Genomic DNA, 17,377 nt, shown 5'->3' on the forward strand with positions numbered 1-17,377 from the left:
AGATTTGCTGAAGTCAGGCTAGTCAAATAGACTTCTCCAATGTGGTGGCTAGCTTGGTGGGTGGGGGATTAGCAGTGGATGTAACTTATGTCTATTTTAGTAAGGCTTTTGACATGATCTCCCATGGCATCCTCATAGACAAAGTTTGTGTTAGATACGGAGGCAGTGAGATGAACTGAAAACTGGCCAAGTGGCCAGGCCCAGAGGGTTGTGATCAGCAACACGAAGTCCAGCTGGAGGTAATTCACCCCATGGGTTAATAGTGGGTCCAGTCCTGTTCAAGGTTTCATGAACAAGGTCACCTGGACAGTGAGACAAAGCACACCCTCAGTAAATTCACAGATGATACAAAACTGCGAGGCAGGGATGTATTAAAATTCCTGATTATTAAAAACCACAAAATATTTCTTTTTGAAGCAAGATACTACTTTTAAATGTACATAATTGTACAGAATTGCTTCTTTACCTGAATTCTGAAAGCTTCCCTTAGCTCCACTGCCACAGCTGTCACCAAACTTGACCTTCATTGTGAGCATTTCTTACAAATGAATTAATATATAACTACCCAATAAAAATTACTTGGAGCTGAGTAATTCCATGTTATATCTTTTTTACATTACATCTTAGAGAAGGAATGAAAAGTGTGCTGCTAGCCAAGTTAATTATCCTACTTTTCTTCAATTGAATAAGTCAAAGGTCTTTTGGTTTCTTAGCAAGGAGGAAAATGTATGTAGGTTTGTTTTTATCCTCCTGACCTTCTTCTGACATTACCTGGTGAATATTTGCATGCAGGGAAGAACGGATACCCTCAAGACTTTGTGCTTTTTTATAGTATGTGAGTCAACTAAATATAAAAATGTGTTACTTCCCTGATTCTACTATCACCAGCAAACTCTCATGGGTCACTGAGTAGAAAGCATACAAACAAAAATGTGCTTCCTAGTAGTGAAACAAGTTCAATAAATAGTTGGTAAGCCATCCTTCAAAGATGTTATGATCTTCAAATCCATCCTTTGATTTTTGATCATGTTTTTAATTTTGTCTGGCAGGACAGGCAAGCAGAAATTTATTTTTCTAACACTCCAATGAATATAACAGTTTATATCTTGTAAGTCTCCTTCCTTGTAAGTCTCCTTCCATTCCTTTTCAATAAGTATGAGAGTCAACCCTTCTCATCTTATTTACCAATTTAAAAGATACACATCTAATCTAAATTTGCTGTCTAGGTTCCTCTTACAGCCATTGCAGCAAGACAGGTGCTAAAAGAAAGTGGTATACTTTTTAGCAGGTTTGAGGATATGGTCTAGTAGGATATCTGAGGTATTTAAGATACGTGAGGTGAGCCATTCTTTGATGCCTGTATGTCCCCTCATCACTACAAGGGGAACCCAGGAAATCATCTCAGACTGTCAGTCCAGCTTCAACACCTGAAGTCTTATGGCATGAAACTCACATGAATTTGCTGTTTTTTCATGTCATATTTCACTCTGAGCTGAGAGCTGAGCCCGTTATGAGTTTTCCTTTGATACAGTACTTGCAGAGTAGGCTCCTGAAAGAAGCAGTCATATTTTCTATTAATAAATCCTGCTGTTGACCTCTGCTGCTGTAATTTTAAGAAAGTCTGTCCTTGGTATCCCTTATTTTTATTAGATGAGCTTTTTATCATACAAGCTGGTAAGAAAAGTAATTAAATTTACCAAAGGTTACTCATATTTCATAATTACTTGCAGTTAAAAGCCATAGAGAGAACAATTGAAATGAATTAAAGTAGTGGCCTCTTAAAGAAGATGCATGATGTTTCACTGTAATGTAAACTTTTATGTCCCCCAGACATTTATAATATTTTTAAGAATGAGAGATTTCTTATTTAAAAATAAAGGTACTCAATAGCGCAAGTTTTTATACTAACGTATTTAATGTAGAATACAGAAAATACATAATATAAAAAAATGCAAATTTTCTTATCGTGCTAATAGTTTATTTTCAAGCTTCTCATGAATCTATTCACAGCCTCCCCCTCCTAATGGCTCCTTTTAGTCATCTGTCCTTTATATTGAATTTTGAATGAAACTTATAGAAATGTTAGGTTGTCTCCTTTAGGGACTAGAGCTGAAATCATCAAGCTCACTTTCATTGTCTCCAGTTGGTGACAAATGACAATTTTATTTAGCAAGGGATGGTTCTCTTTGAGGTTGGATTGATGGATGAGGCCATAAGAGGTTAGGCCGGCTGACAAGGTTACCCCTACCAGCTGTCTACCCGTCCCTACTGCATGAGTGTCTGTGCTGCTTGTCAGTCAGCTTTTGAGCCACTGCTGTTTACTGTGAAGTGGTCTAAGACAGATTGTAATGGGTGACAGCTTCCTTTGCTTTAAAATGCTATGCTGCAAATGGTGGTGGTTCCAAAACTCGCTGATGAGCAGCTGAGACATCTGTGCAGTAAAGACAGGCTGGGCAGCGAGGGTGGCAGCAGTGGCAGCTGCCCCAAGCAAAGCCAGCCCTTTTTGACATTCTATTTTGTTTTTGCTTTTTTGTGTGTGTTTTGGTTTGACTTGTTTTGTTTCAGGTTATAATCAGCCTGCTGTCTAAGCCCCCCAGCTTTGAAATGTTTTTGAATGGGAATGTGTAAGAGCCCCAATAGTGTTTTGAGATTTCGCTACAAAATCCTAAAATGTTTTTAATTCTTGTCTGTAGGCTGGAGCAAATGTGCTGCTGCAAGATGTTAATGGAAACATTGCACTTGATTATGCCATAGAAGGGACTGAATCTAGCAGCATCCTTCTGGTGTATTTGGAAGAAAATGGTAAGTCAGCTCTCAGCTTCTGGAATGTTTTAATTGAACATGACATAAAAAAGAAAAGGATGGATATTGATTTGATGTAAGTCAGCACTGAAGCCAGTGGAACTATGTTAGTTTGGAGATGAAGCAGAGGACAATGACTGGGAGTCACAAAAGTTTTCAGTGTGTTTAGATTTGAACCACTAACAAAGTTTAGTGACAGTGGTCATGGTCAGGTCTGCTTTTGTCACTTCATATGGAGATACTATTATGTCAGTTCAAAGCAGAAAAACTACAGTAATACAGAAGCTTTCAAAACAACTAATTTAATAGTGTGAGGACCAGGTTTCTCATTCGGTTTCATTTCACGTATGAGTTATATATAGCCTCAGAGTATATTTTCCCAGGGACAGACTATTTCTTCAGTGCATTCAAGAAAAGCAACTGATGTAGATCAATATCATTTCAGAAGAGTACTGCTCTAGACTTTCATATTTAAAACTGCGAAAGGCTTTTCGTAGACCTTAAGGAATTATTGCTAACATACTACAGTAAGAACTAAATAAAATGTCAATATGTACAGATTGTTAACAAGATGAGTGAACTTAAGCTAAAACTAAATCTCCTGATATATTTTCTATTTTAGAACTATATGCAATGTGATCTTGATTTCTGCTTACAAATTTTCTATTAATAATATTGATGCGGTAGGCTGATGGAAGAACAGACAACCAAAGCCAAACAGCCTCAGGATGGTTCAGAGATTTTTCACTCTGGTTCTTGCTGATTTGGAACCACATAACCATAAGATTATAACACACACACAAAAATCTATTTTCTGCAAAGAGCTTGTTTAATTGATGATACAGGTTGGGTGATGGTGTTGTCAGTGAGAACAGGGAACCAAATAACATATTTCAGTAGGTTTCTTCAAGTCCTAAAAATTAAGTACATGGAATACATGACACACTGAAAATGTTGTAGTTGAGAATGCTCATCTATCTTCCTTTAGGCTCTGTGTTTTCTAATATAAGCTTGAACAAGCTACCTTAATTTTCACATTTTCTAACTCTTGGGGAACTGACTTGGAAGTCTTAGACTTCTCTTAATATTTGTGTGTTTTCAGCATACAAATCTGTGGGTGTTTAAAAGTGAACTAAAGAAAAAAGTCCATCATATGGAAACATTTTTTTACCCATATGTTTCTATCAAAGGGAAAACCTTTAAACTCACTGCACAGACTTTTGGCACTTGAATTAACATTTTAAGTTAAAGCCAGTTTGCGATCTACTTTGATACTAGAAGGAAAACACACATCTTCTTGACTAATAGGCTTTGCAAAGATTTGAAAAAAGACTGTGAAGAACATAATAAACTGGGGGTGCCCTTTTAGTATTCTTTCAAAAAACTTACTGATGAATATTCTAATTCTGTTACCATCAGAAATAAGTTATAATTTTTTTTTACAGAATTCCTAAAACTATAACCTTTAGCAAGTTAGGAAAATAATTGTCAGTGCCCGGGGTGCACCCAGATGCCTGGTGTCGTGTTCCTCCACTCCAGGGGCTTGGCTGTTCAAAGCCAACCCTGATACGGTGCAGCCCTGTAATCTGGGAGCAGTCGGCTGAGAAAAGAACTAAGTGGTGAGTGAGGCAGATCTGGGAGAAGCCTTGTTGTGATCTTTCACCCATCCTTTGGCTCAGGAGACACATTTAGGCTCAGGTCTTTGCCCTTGGTGCTCACTTGAGATGGACCTGTGCCCAGCCATGAACCTTGCTGATCCTGACCCTGAACCACTGACTCAATTTCCTGGTTTCACCTGAGTTATCTGGATGTGTTGCTACAGGCTTTTCTGGCAATCATGGGACTGTCAGTTGGCCCTGATTCCTATTACCAGACCTGCTCCGTCTTCCTGTTTGGGTACCGTGGGGCTGAGCCCTGGTCAACTCTTGCTGACACTGTTCTACCTCGTCTGGGTTCACCCTCATCTCCTGTCTCTCTGGCATTTGTTGAGTAGCCTGCTTCTGCTGCTCTCGCACAAAAACATCCAAGCATAACATATTAAGAACTTTCAGAAAAATCCTGAGTATAGAAATAATGTATGTGATGACCTCATTTCACACATACTTATTGGAAGTAACCAGAGACAATGACACAAGTTGCACTTCTGTGTTCTAATATTGATATTACAGAAGGAAATCATAAACATGCAAGATATATCCACAGATAAATGCTTTAGTATTAAACCTCGAGATCGTACCACTCTTTTAAAATAAGTTACAAAAAATATTTTTGTTTTCAGACAAGAAGAGATAGAGTTCATCTAACTAATTTTATCTGCAAGGGTCATCAACATCCTATTATAGAAGAGAGAGGGGAAAAAAACCGTTTTGCTAGAGTGGGAGTATTGTCAGTCTGAGGAGGAGATGGGAATTTCATTTCTGATAGCTTTTTCAGAGTAGAATGAAATAAATTAAACATCCTTCACTAAGCATATGTAATGATATCTTTAAAGGCAGAGTTAAAACCTAGCAACCATCAGTCAGTAGTTCTTCAGTGAGTTAGAGCTGTAGGCCTCAGCAGTTTTGCAAGTATACATTCTTTTGCAGATATACGGAAAATATTGACTTCCCTTCTCACGTAATAAATGTTGCTGAAATGTATCTATTCGTATGCTGACCTTTGAAAATCAGGTGCACATAATGACGTGTGATATGCACAAGAGCTACTGAACAATGTGATTTAACAAAAATAATACTCTTTATAAAGCTACCTAGTAAGCAGCTAGAAAAGTCCTTCTAAAAGAGCAAATAAAGCTGGATAAACTATACTTAAATATTTTCATGAATGAAAATTAATACTTTCAGAATGGTACCATGACTTTTCTTTTTTTCTCGTTGATTGTTTATGAATGTGTCTACCCCATAGTATGCTGCACAGAAGAAAAATAGACATTTAAAACCATGGTGTCCCCAGAATTACGGAAGAGTACAGACAGGCTCATCACACTTGGGGTGTAAACAGCCTTGCTGCATTTACAGCTCTGTGCAGGAAGGGCAGATATAGACTGGGTGAGAGAAGACTTAAATAAGAGGAGAGGTTGGATTCTCAAAGCTATTGCAAGTTTTTAATGTATATTTTTGTTTGTAAGACCAGATGATATTGACCTCTCCTGAAGACTGTTAAGTTAGTTTGAGAATGAGACGTGCAAGTTACAGAAGGAGCGGCTGCTGGGTGTGCTTAGTGGGTATTTCCAGAAGAGTATTTGAGTGTTTTGCTTTGTACTGGTCACAGAAGCAGGTGTTCCCCTTGCAGATGGAGAGACTTCTTAGTACTGGACTTCCCTGAGGAAAAACATTTTTATAGCAATCTCGGTTCTGTTTGTTATGTATTTCCTTATGACTGCGACTTCTTGAAAGTTCATTTCGCTCTTTTTATCTGAGATTTTTACAATCCTTTGAGCTATCAGTTCTACAAGCATGTGCCAGAGAGGGTGAGACAGCCAGAGCACATTAAGTGGCCTTGTGTTTTTTTTTTTTAAACAGTGAGCTTTTAGGTTATGCTCCTGCCTGTCATCAGCGCTGATACTCATGGCCAAATGCTGTGTCCTGCAGGGTCGCTACTGTTGCTTCTCCATCTCATGTCCTGCAGAATTTGTGGGCATGTAGTTCTTGTTCTGATTTTGCAGGGTATTTTAAGCATATTTTCCATCCTATGCCTTTCTTTTTGACTTTGCATTTTTTTAAAAATGTGAATCGGTTCCCATAGTACATGCCAATTTACTTTTCTTCCTTTATTTATTCATGCTGGCTATCGTCCCATTTCAGCTGAATATCTAAACCACATTTCCCCTTGGAAAACCAACGTGAAGGTCATTCTTTGATTCAGGCAGCAAGAGTTACTTACCGTATGAGTAACGTTTTGTTATTCCATCTAAACTCATGAAAAGTGTCACTCCCTGGGGGGGAAGAGCAGACTATCTGGAATTACAAACTTGATTAAGGGAAGGCAGTTACTGACCAGGCCATCTTGTTTGAGCCTCAGAGAATGATACATGCGCCTGCTTGGTAAAGCTGCTTCCCAGTTCCCTGCCAGAGAAACCTTCATGCTGAAGCCTAAGTTCTTGGAACTAAAAACTCTGCAATTCTAATTTTGCAATTTTGATTAGTTTTTTTTCATGTTTTCATTCTATTTTCTATAAAGGCAGAGGAAGGGAATCTCAGTTGCTTCTGTTTCAAAACTCATTTGGACATATAAAAAAATTAACCCCATAGAACATATCACTGTGGTTACTTACTTGCCAGGCCGTCTACTGCTATTTGTTTAATGAAATGTGTGTAATTCCTTTATACAAATACTAGTTTGAAAACAGTAAAGCCATCTTGAAATTCACATAGACTGTGTCTTTTGTTGTTATGTAGAATGTTTGTGCCTTTTCTCTGAGATTATAATTATGTTTGTAATAGAACATATATAGCAATTGCTGCAGCTGAACTCTATTCTTGATTCCTACCTCAGCATGAATAAAGTTAATCTTTAACAGGCAGTTTTTTTGGGGCCCCATACAGGATGCACCAAGGTTCTATAAGATGCTGTTTACAGGATGTAAGGAACAAAATTTCACTGTTAGTATAAGAAAATACTGATAAGTTAATTATCTGATCATGCTGAGCATCACTTAGTAGTGAATTGCTAGAAAAGGCTGAGTGGACTTAGCTGGCCTCTGCCCTCAACCTGTAGCCACAACCTGTAGCCATTACTATAATTTACATGAAACATGACAAACCAAACAGCGTGATAATAACTGTGTTTTACTCTCAGTAATTTTTTTTTCTTCTCTTACCAGGGAAAGTCAGAAACTCATGTTTCTAATTTCTAGATTGTGAACTTAGTTTTTGATTTTGTGTGTTTGAGATACTATTCACACACAAAAGATGTAGTACATTAATTTCCATCTGTTGCCTGTCTCCTTGAAAAACAAAACTTATTGTTTCCTGTAGACATCAAGAGAAAGAAAAAGTTGATGTAAGTTCTGCCAGTAGTACTTAAAATAGCCTTCTTCATCAGGTATAAAATTATAAATATATTTTTCAGCTTTAATCTTCCTTGCCTGACAATATTAGAAAGAGCTTTATCATGATCAGTCAAGTTTCATTTCAGCTGCTCAGTCTGTCTGCAGCCTGTTTAAAAAAGTGAAGCTAGTGCTGCAAATGATAACTGATTTGCGGTGTATGTAGTCCTTCACATCACATAGTGTTTGGAAATCTACACTTATGCATTTGAGATAGTTCTGTCACTGGGACAAGAATGTTAAACTATCAGTTTACTGTTGCAAAAAGCAGCAAATAGGCAGAAAGAAAAAAAAAAAGAGATTTAATTGATGCCATGTGGCATCAACAATCTCTAAATGTCATCGGGTAGTTTTATATCATTACTGCAACATGTGATGAAGGCATAAAATCTTCAATTCTGACAAAATTAATACATTTTTGTTAGGAGATGCTCAGAAAATCCTATGAAATTTGCATTGTGTTCCAGTCTAGCAACTGTCAGACAATAGGATGTTAGCACATTCTGCTTTTGATTGGTTATCTAAGTTAAGCTATCAGTACCATATGCATATGTATAGATATGTTTTTCTGAATTGCATTTATGTGAAAGACCACAGGTTTTAGTCCAGATACAGAAAACACCTCCTTTTCTTCAGCTTAGGTTTATATTTGTGTTTTATTTATGATGTCACTTAGTATCATTTAGGTGACAGGTGTGAAAATATGAGAATAACTAAGTGTGGCCATCAAGACATCGTTCACACTGAACATTTCACTTCAGAGCTGAAACTTTTAGAAATGCTGCAGGCAAATAAAATTCAGAACAGAAAGCAGTGTGTATAGTAGCATGTTAAAGAAAGAAAATGATTGGGATTCTTTGCTGAACTATATATGGTACAGCCATTTGTAAGAGTTCCAGGGTTAGATTAATACTAAGAAACTTAAAATGTGCTTTTATCCTGGAACATGCTTCAGTTGTTTCAGTAATGTAAAAAACTGCAGGAGTTTTTGGAGATGAAATGTTAAGTTAAATATATATTAATTAAATTAATTTCTAATTTGTCACTTTTCAGCTCACTGACAAATGTGGAAGAGAGCCAAGAAATCATTTATTCACATGTTTTTTGTTATGTCCTGGCCAGGGCATAGAGAGGAAGGATTTTTATACTCAAATAACGTTTTCTATGAGTGTGTCCAAGTGCAGACAGGAGTGGAAGAATCAAGCCCTGAATTTTGGTTAAATATTTCAATCAAGCCACAGCCATTTGTTAATTTGACCACTTAGCAATTTTGTTATACTCTCTGTTTCTAATATTAAATCTCTTCAGGCTGGAGGCCATGCTTTCTTTTGGTAGTCGACTCCCTTCCTGATCTTCCTTTTAAAACTGTGCTTTGACAACTGTTTCTTTCAGTAGCAATGCTGACACAAGCAATCCCGCACCCTTCATTCCTTTCATCCCCTCCCATTTGTTTCTGCCTCCACACCACATTTTTGCTTGGTTTATGGGGCCTTGCAATGGTCTCAGCTGGAGATCTGATGCTGGTTAAAAATAACCCAGGCAGATAAAAAAAAGTGTTGAGTTTTAATATCATTTGCTTGAGAGATTTCACAGTCTCTGAAGTAGTGGAGCCAACAGATTTGAGAGACTGGTCTGGGCGCTGTGTTGCATACACAGGGTTGAAAGAATGCAGCAAAAAAATAATTTTCATTAGATAACACTCAAACACTTGAGTGGTTTGTTTAATTCTTTTCCCATTCACAGGTATTTTCAAAATCCCAGTGGATTTAATGATATTACAACTGCTTTGCCTACAACTGCTCTTGCCAGTCAGTAGGGGATCAAGCCTATGGATTGGATATTGCTGACTGACATTAAATCATCCAAGTAGTGACTGATAACTACAGATATGAGTAAACTTGTTGGTAAATTTAAGTAAACATATTCTATAAATATACACTGAAGCCTAATTCAATTTTGATTAAAATTTTACAAACCCAGAAGGCAAAATTGTATGGCTCTTCTTTATTGATGAATGAAATAGTGAAAGGTTTTTTAGCCTTTACTTTGTTCCAGGTGTAGAGCTGAATTCACTGCGCCAAATGAAGATCCAGAGACCTATGACAATGCTTACAGATGTCCGACAGCTCATATCGAGTGGAGGAAGCGTGAATCAAAAGAACGATGAAGGAGTTACCCTGGTGAGTGGGAATATGTCATCGTCGCCCTGTGAATATGCATGTGCTGCAGCTGTGTACTGCTAAAAGTCTTTGCAAGGCAATTCTCTAGGAGGAGAAATGAGGGAATGCGAGATTTTGGTTCTCATCTGGTCTTTTGAAAATAGATATATGTCAATGCCGTGCACTTGCCTGTTGTTAGCCACTGAATATGCAACACAGAAATTAATAGCAAAAAAAAGTATTGGCAGTTTAGAACTACAGCAGGTACTTATGGTCTCTGACATTCTGTGTAAGAGTTGACCTGAAACTTCAATTGGTGATTCCTGTTTTAGGCTCATATCTTCTGGCTGAACCAGGCTAAGACACCGTTTCATGAAGCCATTCCATCTTGATTCAGTGTAATGAATAATCTACCATATCAGTGGATAAGTGTTCCTTCTACCAAATTGGCATGTTTCTGTAGTTACTCGTGTCATTTACCTATTTGTGCTAATAGATCTGCTATCCCTTTGTTATTTTCAGGATCACTAGTTCTTCAGCCATCAAAATAATTTTAAAATTAATGTAATAAAGTATTTTTTAAGTATTTTTCCCTACATAGCTTGTCTGTGATATGTTTTCTTTGCATATAAAATCTTCAACATCATTATCAATCAGTAAATGGTCATCAGCAGCATTGAGATATTAAAAAACTTGTAAAAATTATTTTTGTGTTTTTTCTGCAAATACTCTTCTAAAATCATTGGAAAGGCATGTATTATTGAGCTTTATTTTAGCACTTATGCTGAATTACATTGCATGATACTGAATTAATACAATGAATCATTAGTATTTGATTCTGTATTTTAAAACCTGTGAAGTATTTAAACTGCAACTGAAAAAGTGAGCAGCCTCATAACTGGCGTTGTTGAATCCAGCTATTGGCTCTGTCTGTACAGAAAGCTGTGACTTTTGGGATGGACACCCCAAGCAGTTAACTGTAGTTAAAAACACGAGGGAAGCAAGGGTGGGGTAGGAAGAACTAACACAACTTCTAATTTAATTTATAGAAACGTTAATTTAACTTCCAGTTTTCTGATACATTTAAGCTAAACTGCTAAATCACAGTAAAACACAAAGTTGTTTCTCTTGACTTTACTCTTATTACTACTGTAATCTGAATTGGCTGAGTTAAATTGAGTTATGGGCTTACCTAACTATCATTGCATAAAACCTTTTCTGTAATTAGCTAGAATTATTGAAATGTATGTCTGAAATGTGTTTAACAGTACTGCAGATACTAGGAGAAAAGCATTGTGGATAGTTTGGTTTTTTGCTTGGTGCGATGTGGACAAAAGGGACATTTTTTACATGAACATTTTTATGTTGAACTTGAATTTTTTTAAACTTATTTAATAGTCTGCCAACAAGTAGCTATAGAGTGGATCATTTTGCATTTGTTTGAAATTTCTATTACATGAAACTTTTGTCTGACAAACTGATGGGAAATCCAGAATTTGTTAAACTGCTCTGTCTCTCTTCATGAGTATGGAGACAGCCAGTCTGTGATAGCTATATGTGTATCAAAGGGTTCTGAGAACAGTCTTTTTTGTTATTCTACAAACAATAAATATCTCAGTAGCAAATGAGATTTATTTTCTTTTGATAGAATATATCTAAGTCCATGTGTAACTTAAGATGAATCAGGCAATAAAAAAAAAATGATGGCATAAACGTATAAATGCAAACATTCTCATAAATTGAGAACACATACGTGCGTACACGCAATACAGACACAGAATGATATATGGCAAAATTATTTTTTCTTGCTAAATTCTCCTGCAATATTTCTTTTTTCTTTGAAATATTTCAGTCATAAAATATTTTCTTTATCCTGTGAGTTTTTAAACTACTTTAAAATAGCACTTGTGAAATTGATGTTTGACTAGAAAATATAATTTCCTCTGTAAAAAGAGAAGAAAAGCCAAAGTGATGTCAAATTACGGGAAAATTTTGAGGTTTTTGTAATTAGAACATTTATAGCATACAGAATCGGTGTTCTGCCCCCTTTACAGGGGAAGATTTTTGATGAGCTGTGGTGTGTTTCATCCTGCTGCCTCAAGGATGTTCATAGACAAAACTTTGTGCATACTCCGCAGGTGCAGCTGAACGGAAATAGCAAATAAGGCAAATAGTATCCTGGACTCTGGTTTTGGTGTTTCCTGTGCTTATAGTGACTTTGAAATTATGTGGTTCTAGTAACAGGTTTATTGGAAGACCTTTTTTCTACCATTGGCCATTCCTTTCGACCCTAAGAAATCTAGTCGCTTCAGCTAACATTGCTTCATAGGAAAACAGTCATGTAGTTGGGCTACATGATTTGGGATACAGGTTAGCACCTGCATTCTCAGTTCTCCATTCTGCAATCTTCCTGAGCCCTGTTTTTACTGATCATCATGAGAACTGTGTCCTCCTGACTGGGGATGAGCAATCATATTCTGCCAATTACCGAAGGCAAATTTTGTCCCCTTTGCTCTCAGAAGTGGATGGAACATTTGAAATCCTAGCAGAGAACCATGAAAACCACTAAACCATCCTGGATCAGTTTGGTTATGTGAGGTATGTGCCTCAACATACAGTTAATTATCTAAGGAAGCAATGCAAGTGAAAGGAAGAAAATCTCTGTGATTCAAAATTGAGAAAGTATTTTTCGTGACCTATTTTGTGCTGCAAGCTCAGTGATTATGTGTTAATGAATTCATGTTGGAGGAAAGTAGTGTCAGGTTACATCTGGAATATTTGAACTGCCACAGAAGAAAATTAGGTATCGACCACGCTTTACTGAAATACAAGAATCTACCTGGGCTCATGAAGTTTGTGAATGTGTTTCAAAGGATGTTTGCTTGAAATAGTATGAAGAGTATCTAGTGAGACCCAATTGTTTAAATAGTTCTCAATAAGCTAACATTCTTATTTTTTGGTGGGTTTTATTTATAAATGTTGAAAAATATTCCACACTGGTTTTCTATTCTGTTGTTATCACATGTGTATTTTGTATTTGCTGTAACCATGATTTAGCTAGTTAGGTCTGTGGGGCAGCCAGGATACATGGTGGGGTGTCACGGGCTTTTCTGAGTTCTTAAAACTATTAAGGTATTTTTATATTCCAGCTGCACGTGGCTTGCGCTAATGGATACAAGAATGTTGCGTCTCTGATACTGGATCATGGGGCTGATCTCAATGTAGTGGATAATCAGTACTGGACACCCCTACACTTAGCTGCAAAGTATGGACAGGTAAAGCATGATGTTTTCAACTGCTTCTCTTTTCTTTGTGGTAGGCAGCTTTCTGTAGAAATAGCAAATAATTGCAAGTTAGGGAGACTGTTCTGGTTTTAATGTGAAAAGTTTACATATTTCTGTACTATAGGTGGCATCTTAAATGGCAGAGATCGTCTGAGAATAGACATTGTAAAACTATCAGCCCAATACAGCTCATTACAATCAATCTACCATCAACAGCAGTTTGTCTCCAGCAAAAATTAAATTTTCACTGCCAAAATAAGTACTTCTCTCTTTTATTTTCTTATACCCGGATGTCACACTCTTATGTTCAGCTATCTTTTTTCTGTGTACATTTCTGTGAATGAATGTCCAGGATCCACTTAACACAGTAGTCACTTTCAGTTTTCTAGTCACTGAGTTGTGGAAAGGTGCCCTGAGTTTGGGATTTAGAGGCCATGTCTAAATGTGACTTGTCCCTCTTAACATCTTTTCACATTTCTTCATCCTCACTCTACCAAGACATGCTCAGTGCACCTTTGCTATAGTCTGACCATTTCAGGAGATCTCACAGCTATACAAATTACACATTTAATTTTTGAACTATTTTATGTTGTAGACCTTATGTGCATACATATCGCATATTAACTTATGAAAAAATTTGAGTAGTTATATTCTTATGAAGAAACTGCTTTAGAGTGACATCCAGCGTCATTTGAAGGACCTGAGCTCTATACATATACAGTTTTATGTTTGCAAATACACAAAATACAAAAAAAAAAAAAAGAAAAGAAAATAAACACAAGACACATAAAATAAAAAAAAAAAGAATCTACTGAAGTTTAAAATTTATAAAGACAAAATTTAAATTTAATTTGCATCTGTACAGGAGGAAGCTTCTAAAAAATAACGGCACCACAACCTTCTTGTTACAAATCTCAAGTTGTAAATTAATATACAAGCTAAGTGTTATTGCTCCAACGTCCACAGTAAATTATATGAGAAATAATTGGAGAAAAGATACATTATCCTTAGTGAGCTAAGCATGTGAAAGACATCACACCCACACCTCATAATCAAAACCTGGCTTATAGAGACACCTCTACAATGGCAAAACCAGTAATTTTTATGATGAGATCCTTCTCGAATAAATTTAGCCAACTGCAACTGAAGTACAAAGGTTTGTTTTGTCTAATGTGAACAATCACCTCCAGAGTGCAATTCAGACAAATCTAGGAAGTGCATTTAAAATCAGTGGGATGAATTAATACTTAGAGGTCTGACCCTCCCTGATTATAGAGGTCATGGACAACTAGCATATATTAGAGGTCTAACTTAAACATTGTAAAATCTTACAGGAAGAATCCAGACCAAAGTGCAGGGCAAAGGGCCAAACGATGGGTCAACTGCCCACTGGATGTGCTGGATCTCCCCAGTGATCATAAAGGCGGCATGGAGTTGATGTCTTACTCTTAGTCAATGTAAAACTGCACAGAGTGAATTCTACAGAGAGAGCAGAGTTAAATACTTAAAACAATACCTGTGTTATCAAAAGCAAAACATAGCAGTAGGTTGTTGCATTGTTTCCAAAAAGGGAATAAATAAGAGTTTAAAATGACAGCATGTATTATCCAGTGTTAAAAAAATTAAAAAAAAAAAAATCTGTACCTGTCTTTACATGTATTTGTAAAGAAAAGAAGTCTCATGGATAGATTTACCATCTAAAATTTGCTAGGATGTTATTACTGAGGCTACTGCCTGAAGGTCAGTGTCTCTGTTTCATAAGATGAGGCTCTCCTTTTCAGGAACAGATTAGGTTACCAATGAGTGCAACAGACTATTAAATGAAATACCACTAGCTGCAAACATTAAAAAAGAATAGCAATAGTATTAAAAATAGGCATGTTTTTAAGCAAGGTTATTCTGAGCTTCTAGGGCAGTTGTTGTTTTTCTCCCTGCAACTATTGGAGCTGAACCCAAGTTCTTTCTTTTAATGTACATTGAGATTCTAACATTATACAAAAATAGGTATTATTGAGGTATTAATGTCAGAGTTGCTTGTCTTAATAATTTTACCTTAATAAAAGGATGGAATATAGTAACCTCTTTGGCATACATGCAAATCTGCATCAATGACACACAAAAACCTCTTCAAAATCAGATTATGAGGGGAGCAAAACAAGCCCCAAGAAATGAGAATATGCCAGTGTTTCCTACAAAGGTTTAATGGGGCATTTTGGACATATGCATTCTTAATGCTGATATTGCTGACAGTTTTGAACTCCGTTGTCTCATTCACGTGCAGCCCAGCGGGTGCTGGTGTGGACGTGGCTGCTGCCTCTGCATAGCTGAGTGGGGCACACGTCCTCACTTGGGGACCACGCCATCCACCCTGGCACCAATACCAATCGAGGAAGGGCAACTTGTATTTCTCAGGCTGGCCCCTTAATTTGAATTTAGCACAGCAATCGCTTTCTGAACAGCAAGTAATTTGGAACTGGTAGTGCTGTTCTCCCTGGACATCTTCCAGGCTGCTGTGATCAGGAAAGCCCACACTTGCCCTCCCTGCGGTGGGAATAGACTGCAGCTCTGACGTTTGCCTTGGGTACTTTGGCACAATTCCCAGGCACAAGCTGTTTCTTTGTTGTTTATCACAGAAATGTCACCTTTAAAACCAGCTATCGCAGGCATGCAGGTCAGAGCTGACTCCCCAATAGCTTAAACACTACCTCTCTCAAAATTTTGTCCTTGGGGGATGCTGCCTATGTCTAAAGTGTTAAATTGCTAAATAAAAGAAGGCTAAAGATTAAGCCAGGCAACAGTCTGGCTCACATTCATATGGTTTAGATCTAGTTTCCTCCACAGGAGATTAGTCTTGTTTGTAGAGGGCTGGTTGGAGTGGTCCAAAGCAGAGCCAGGGACAGAGCTAAGAGTTAAGCAGTGTGGATTATAAGGGATTCTTAAGTTTGCTCCATTGCATGCTCTTAGCGAGACAGATTTAGCCTCTGGCTTTAAGGTTCAACAGTTTCATTATGTCAAAAAGGAAAAAAAAAAGTAAAAACAGAACTGTGGAACTGCTGACTATACAACTCCAAGAATAAATCCTGCACCAGCAGGGATATCCCATTAACAGATTGGAAATATTAAAAAAAAAAAAAAAAGTTTAGTGAGCTCAGATGCTTAGCTCATTATTATTAACATTATGTATATCCTATGCCATTTTCAAAGTCTGTGTGTGAAATTCCCATTTTGTAAACATATTCTCCCTTAATAGATATTCGTTTGGCTTGTTTGCTTGGACTGAATCATACCCCTCTGTCTTGTTAGTTCATCCAAACACAGCATTTCTTTCAGGTCATAGAAGGGACTCTGTGTTTCTTGTTGAAGTCTAAGAGAACACAATTTCTTATTATGTGGTCTAATTTGCTCATCGTTACCAAAATGTATTAATAATTTGAGTCAGCTATGAACTGTAGTTTCATTTTGTTTTAAGTGCATGTTGACCCCAAAATAGAAAGAAAAAAAAAATCAACATAGATCATTAGAATATGCTTTGATGAGAAGGGATTAACTGAAGTAGGACATAATATTTAGTCTCATTCAAGTTTGGCCATTGCCATAGCAGTTCCTTTGCAATTTCTGGCCTTCTGCATATTCCACAAATATTTTCAATGGGAAGAGCCTGGAGAAGGGGGTGCTGGTTCAGTATTTCAAAAAGAATAGGGTATAGTCAGTCAGAATACGTATTTTCACTGTCAAGCAGTTGGAATCCTTCATTTATGGTCAGAAAATCCTCCAGAGAATGTTTAATCCAGACATATCTCACCCTCTTTTCTTTAGTCTTTTTGTTCGTCTTTGGCACGCGTGATTGTACTCGGGTAGAAGAGCAGCATTTCCCTTCAGATCAAATTACACTCGTTTTCCTCAAGCAGAGAGACCACTTTGGGATTTCAGCCTGTGATATCTTTCTTTTATTCTCAATATGTTCAGCAGGTTTCTAGAAATGATTCAAATGCTATTTGTGGGTACAGAACACTGAGGCAGGAAAAGCTAGATTCACACAATACCAAATGATAATAAGAAAATAGATTTACAAGTTTAAGTTTCAT

At 37.0% G+C, this 17,377-nt stretch overlaps 1 protein-coding gene across 4 annotated transcripts in view; it reads left to right on the forward strand.

Annotated features, from left to right (window-relative positions):
• MYO16 (myosin XVI) overlaps window positions 1–17,377 on the forward strand; it is a 377,675-nt gene that overhangs the window by 149,558 nt on the left and 210,740 nt on the right. For all 4 annotated transcript variants that reach the window (XM_071807296.1, XM_071807294.1, XM_065829663.2 and 1 more), the window contains 3 exons: window positions 2,694–2,802; window positions 9,905–10,029; window positions 13,158–13,283. In XM_071807296.1, the coding sequence (XP_071663397.1) occupies window positions 2,694–2,802; window positions 9,905–10,029; window positions 13,158–13,283 (360 nt within the window). The remainder of the gene's footprint in view (window positions 1–2,693; window positions 2,803–9,904; window positions 10,030–13,157; window positions 13,284–17,377) is intronic.

Source organism: Patagioenas fasciata, chromosome 1, assembly GCF_037038585.1.
Source record: "Patagioenas fasciata isolate bPatFas1 chromosome 1, bPatFas1.hap1, whole genome shotgun sequence".
Classification (NCBI taxonomy): Eukaryota; Metazoa; Chordata; class Aves; order Columbiformes; family Columbidae; genus Patagioenas; species Patagioenas fasciata.